Raw genomic sequence first — 5,233 nt, forward strand, 5'->3', positions numbered from 1 at the left:
TTTAATGGGTAAAAATGTACCCATTATGAAGTTAAATAGTTCAACTCATTAAAAGAGTAAACAGCGTTTACTCATTAATGGGTAAAAGACCTGTACGTCAAGTTCATGTGATTTTTACCCATTATGGTAAAAAAATCGCCCACAGTGAGTAAAATTTACTCTTTTCTATACTAAATAATTCGTATAGAAAAAATAATATGGATTTGAAAAAGACATTGTTATAATTGAAGAGGCATGAAGTTTTATTTCCTGACATTAAGATCTATTTGCATACAACAACATATCACTTAGGAACAATCTCGAAAACAATATTATACAGCGTAAAAGTCGAGATCAACCAATGCTGAATTGTTGTCATCAGCCGTCCTCATTTCACATTGGCTTCTTAAGTCTCCTTTCAGCGGCTGCTGTAACGGAACTGCCGCCAGATGAACGCCGATGAACCGCTTGATTTCCCGGCCGTTAATTACTATGGACGACATTGTCGTACGCTTGGTCGTAACCATTATCTGAAATAAGTATAAGTTTATCGACTTATTTCCACACACAAAATAGAAATCAAACCTTATTCATTTGATTACTGCATGTAGGGCTCTGGTTTCTTTTCGGGAGCAGCTGTTGCGGCTGGCGCTAGCGGATCAGATTCCGGTAATCAGGATCTTGATGTGCGATTCCATTACATATTCCTTATTTTATGTATTCCTCTGTGTTTTTGGTCTGTAATAAAGGAATGATGTTGAATAGTTGTTAAAACAACTAAAAATATAAAAAACTTACGTTTTATTACCATAAATCACAAAGATTTTTAAATTTTATTGCATGACGTTTGCAAACGCGGGCTCAGCGGATTATTCGTTATTTGTTTTTGTTGGCATGCACTTAAGTAGTTTTTCACTCTTTAATGAGTAACTATTCAATATGACAAAATGGTTGTTAAATACGCATTATCGAAAAAAATAAAATACCCACTTTTTTGACAGCTCCATACATCGTCAAAAAATGAGGTATTTTTACTCTTTAATGGGTATTGGTGGTTCACAGTGCGCCAGAAACGTCAGAATAAAACGCGAACCAAATCGCTCATTATGTCTTCTTGTGTATAAAAATTCGTAGCTTTGCTTAAATTTAACATTTTTTCAGTAAAAGTTTAATAGTTCGTGCTGTTAGTGGTTTCCTGATATCCCTTCTTGGGCATTATGTCCAATCACTACGACATACCTTCATGGTAAAGCAAAAATCGACATATTGTATGCATTATTTTCATTCCGGAACGCTCCTCATCTACAGGGCTGGTAAGCCGCCCACGGGTCTGCACCTGGATGTTATGAAGGAAGACAAATTGGTTCAGAAGCTGATGATCGACGAAAAGAAATGCTACCTTTTCGGTCGTAATCCTCAGATGAACGACTTCTGCATCGACCATGCGTCCTGCTCTCGTGTCCACGCCGCATTCGTCTACCACAAGCATCTGAACATTGCGTATCTGGTCGATTTGGGCTCAACCCACGGCACGTACATCGGTTCGGTTCGGTTGGAGGCTCACAAGCCAACTCAGTTGCAGATTAACTCAACGTTCCATTTCGGCGCATCGACTAGGCACTACATGCTCCGGGAGAGGCCAAACGTCCGGTCGAATATAATGGAAGACATCCCGATGATGGATACCAGCGATGGAACATATCTTGGGCTTCCCGAGAGTCAAACCGAGCTCGATGTAGGTTTACTTTAGACAGTGGCGATGTTATGAAGTATGCTTGATGACTTTTTTTTTTTCAGAATTTGACTGAATACAACACCGCTCATAACCGAAGGATTTCTATGCTGGGCATTGCCGATGAGACCAGCAACTATAAGAAGGTAAATGTTAGAATTTGACAAGACCAAATTACTTTGGGTCACAAAAGGATTTATTGCTACAGTTTTTTTTTAATCCATTGTAACAAATATTCGTATACCTAGAAATAACAGTCCCACCTTTTCTTAGTTCTTTAAAATCATTATTTGTACTGGAATTGAAAAAATATTTTTGTTTTGCAGAACATGAAAAACAAAAGAAAAAGGAAAGGCGTTCAGTTCAATGAAGATGAAATTGTCATCAACCCTGAAGACATCGATCCAAGCATTGGACGGTTCCGCAATCTGGTGTCGTCAACGGTTGTTCCAGTGCAAGCCAAACGTACAAAACTCGATGTCCACGCGATGGGTATGATTCATGGGATAGCAAATTCTGTTTCGATTTGAACATTACGATTTTCTCTCCTTCAGGTCTTTCCACGTCGCCTTCCTCCAGCAAAACGCTTCATCATTCACATAGCCTGGTGCCCAGTTTGTATCATGGAATTGACGATCAAATGCATGACGACCGTGGCTCACCCGGCAATACATCCGGATTCGCTTTCAATATGGACACTACACCCAGCGGACTCACCACAAAGTTGGGCATCATCCTACCGAATCCGGCACCGGACGTTGATCCGGCCAGTTCCAACACTGCACTGATGCCTCCTCCCATCTACACCAATATGGCCCCGAAAAGTGGTAAGTTATTTGTGGAATTTAGCATGAATATAAAGTTGATAGTTAACGCATTCCAAATCTTCAGTCAAAATTGTCGACAAGCCGGAAGTTTCGGACGAACCCAAGAAGAAGAAATATGCCAAGGAGCAGTGGCCTGGACGAAAACCACTCGGATTGGGTGGATTCTAATCCATAATACTTTACAATGTTATAATTGTAGAATTTATTTATATCGGTGTGACTATATTTGGTAGGCTGACAAATTTACCGAATTTGAATTAACATATACTAATCGAACGTTAACGTAGAAGAGAAAAAAAAAATACAATTTTATTTTAAAGAGAAGTTCCACCAAACTTATTCATAAAAACTTTACAGTACATCTAACTGTAACCACCATGAATCTGACTACTAGACACCTCGTTTTGAAATACTTGCGCCCAAAGCTTTGATGCGGTATACCATTGCCAAAAGTGGTTACTAGACTCAAGACTAGCGGCAGGCATTGCAATATCATCTGAGCACAGGATATAATCTTTGCTTGTGCAAATATATTATCGCTAATCAAAGAGCACTCTCGGAAGATATTATCATTTGAGCATTTGATGATGATCCTGATAGCCAGCGTGGTTCGGGGTTTGTCCACGTTGCGAGGGCGTTGCTACAACAAAAGTAGTGAAAAAACTTTTCTCCATGGCGAACATTGCATTTTGTTTACTGAGCAGATAGATAACTATTATCGATATCCCAGCATATCATCAGTATCTTTGCTCAGAAGATCGAATGATGGGATAAATTGCAATGCCTGCTAGCGGGTGCTAATGGCTTCTCTTGTAGATAGCTGATTTTTTTTCGATCCGCCACAATACTACACAAGCACAAGGGCGATCAAAGTACGATAGGGAAAAGTGGGGCAAGATCAGCATATGGGGCAAAACGAGCAGTCCTTATATCATCGCAACTAAAACCAGATTCACTTCGAAAATGAAGGCATTTGATACATTAAATTGTTAAAAAATGTTATTTCTGTGGAAGCATATACTTTTAAATATTGGCTTTGGAAGGGAGAAGGTAAGTTTGGATGCATCACATCGGCAGAAAGATGAATGCTCTCAACAGCTTGCTTCTGTATGTCAGCAACGGGATACTTCCTGCCGTCTATGATGATATTTTCCCGTATCAGACTGAAGGAACAACTAAAACAAGGGGCACCTCCGGATACTATATTTAGCTGTAACGGTGCTGGATGGATGACGGTACCGGATTTTAACAAATGGTTCGATCACTTTTTACACTTCACTGGGCCAACGGCAGATCGTCTTATCTTGCTGATTCTCGATGGCCATGTTTCTCACGCCAAAAATTTAGCATTTAGTGCGACATCGGTACAAAGGACGTCAAAAATTAAGCAAAATCATCTTTTACAATTATGCTTTGCTTGTTTTGGAGGAAATCAAAGGTGTTATCGTATCATATGAATATGCTTTATCGATATGAACTTGGTTTGCGGTGGTTTGATTGGCCATTTGGCATATAAAGTACTAGTGCGACAACTGGTGCTATAGCCATGGTGATGCTACATCTAGCCTATTGAGAAAACAAGGAATCATCATGTATTGAGTCTACCACCACCACTCTCGACGTGAGCTTCATGGAACCGCTAAAAAACAATCTATCTAAGGCAATTGAAAATTATTTGACGGCAAACCCCGGTTTGTTACAATTAAGGAGGTGAGCTCATTGTTGGAACCGGCATTCCAAAAAACGGCATCGATTGCCATTTCAACAAACAGGTTCATGAAAACATTCGACAAATTCGTTATGGCGATGACGATTTTGCGCCGGTGGATGCAATATCTGTATTGCATTAGCTAATTGCCAATCAGAATCACGCTCTTCCTTGGACGGTACCAGGTGGTACCAGCAATAACACTTCTACTATGCTTTGCATCGAATCAGGTTAGTAGGCTATATGACTTACTGTGTAGACTAGAAGGCAGAATAAAATATAACATTGGAACTTTGGAAGTGAAAGACGTGTTTTTGTCCCATGAACGGTTCCATCCGAAACCATCCAAATTAGTGGTCTGCAGAAAGGAGGTCACAACATCTGGCAACGAGGAAACGGAAACAATTCACCTGTCCCGCATCGCAGCTGAAGTTTCCGAATTTGGTCATTCAAGATCTCGCACAAAAACGTCTAGACACTGACAACGTGCAGGTTACTCGACTGGTAGCAAAAGGAAAAGACATTAAACACGCTGTTGTTTGTTTTGTTTAGAATCGGAATGGATGCCGAACTGAAGACCAAAGTTCTATCTACATCAACTTGGCCAAGGGGAGCGACAATTCTACTGTAAATTTTTGCCGCCACTGTATGTGATTCATTATTGGCAGTGACTGATTTTCTACCCGCCGCTTCCACATCCAGGCGTTATCATATACGCGCAAATAGCCCTGAATTTGGATGTGAATCAGGGGCCTCCCAAACAGCCACCTCGGGCAAGTATCTTAATAATCACGAAATTATAATCGCACCTTCGTTGCCTCATGCTGCTCAAAATTCCAGCACCTCACCCGGTGGTGATTTCCATCGAGATTCGCATTCCTCTCTGCTGGTCCACAACGCAAGTCAACAAGCTTCCATTGGATCTCCAGGACGCCCCATGAAAAGCATTTTGGTTGCTCTAGTTCAGTCGCGCCTGTTGCAGCCAAC

General features: G+C 40.7%; 1 protein-coding gene and 1 long non-coding RNA gene across 2 annotated transcripts; one reads left to right on the forward strand and one right to left on the reverse strand.

Moving 5' to 3' along the window:
* Positions 1-245: 245 nt before the first annotated feature.
* On the reverse strand, positions 246-1,037 carry LOC134227604 (uncharacterized). The gene is made up of 3 exons (XR_009983707.1): positions 778-1,037; positions 565-717; positions 246-509 (listed from the first exon to the last, which is right to left on the reverse strand). It is a non-coding gene; the product is annotated as an uncharacterized LOC134227604 (long non-coding RNA).
* Positions 1,038-1,042: 5 nt separating this feature from the next.
* Positions 1,043-2,862, forward strand: LOC134227603 (nuclear inhibitor of protein phosphatase 1). The gene is made up of 6 exons (XM_062709195.1): positions 1,043-1,225; positions 1,288-1,714; positions 1,777-1,857; positions 2,038-2,203; positions 2,266-2,538; positions 2,603-2,862. Exons 1-6 carry the CDS (start codon positions 1,197-1,199, stop codon positions 2,704-2,706), a joined length of 1,080 nt encoding a protein of 359 aa, XP_062565179.1. The 5' UTR covers positions 1,043-1,196; the 3' UTR covers positions 2,707-2,862.
* The last annotated feature ends 2,371 nt before the right edge of the window (positions 2,863-5,233 follow it).

The sequence above is a fragment of the Armigeres subalbatus genome, chromosome 3 (assembly GCF_024139115.2).
Source record: "Armigeres subalbatus isolate Guangzhou_Male chromosome 3, GZ_Asu_2, whole genome shotgun sequence".
Classification (NCBI taxonomy): Eukaryota; Metazoa; Arthropoda; class Insecta; order Diptera; family Culicidae; genus Armigeres; species Armigeres subalbatus.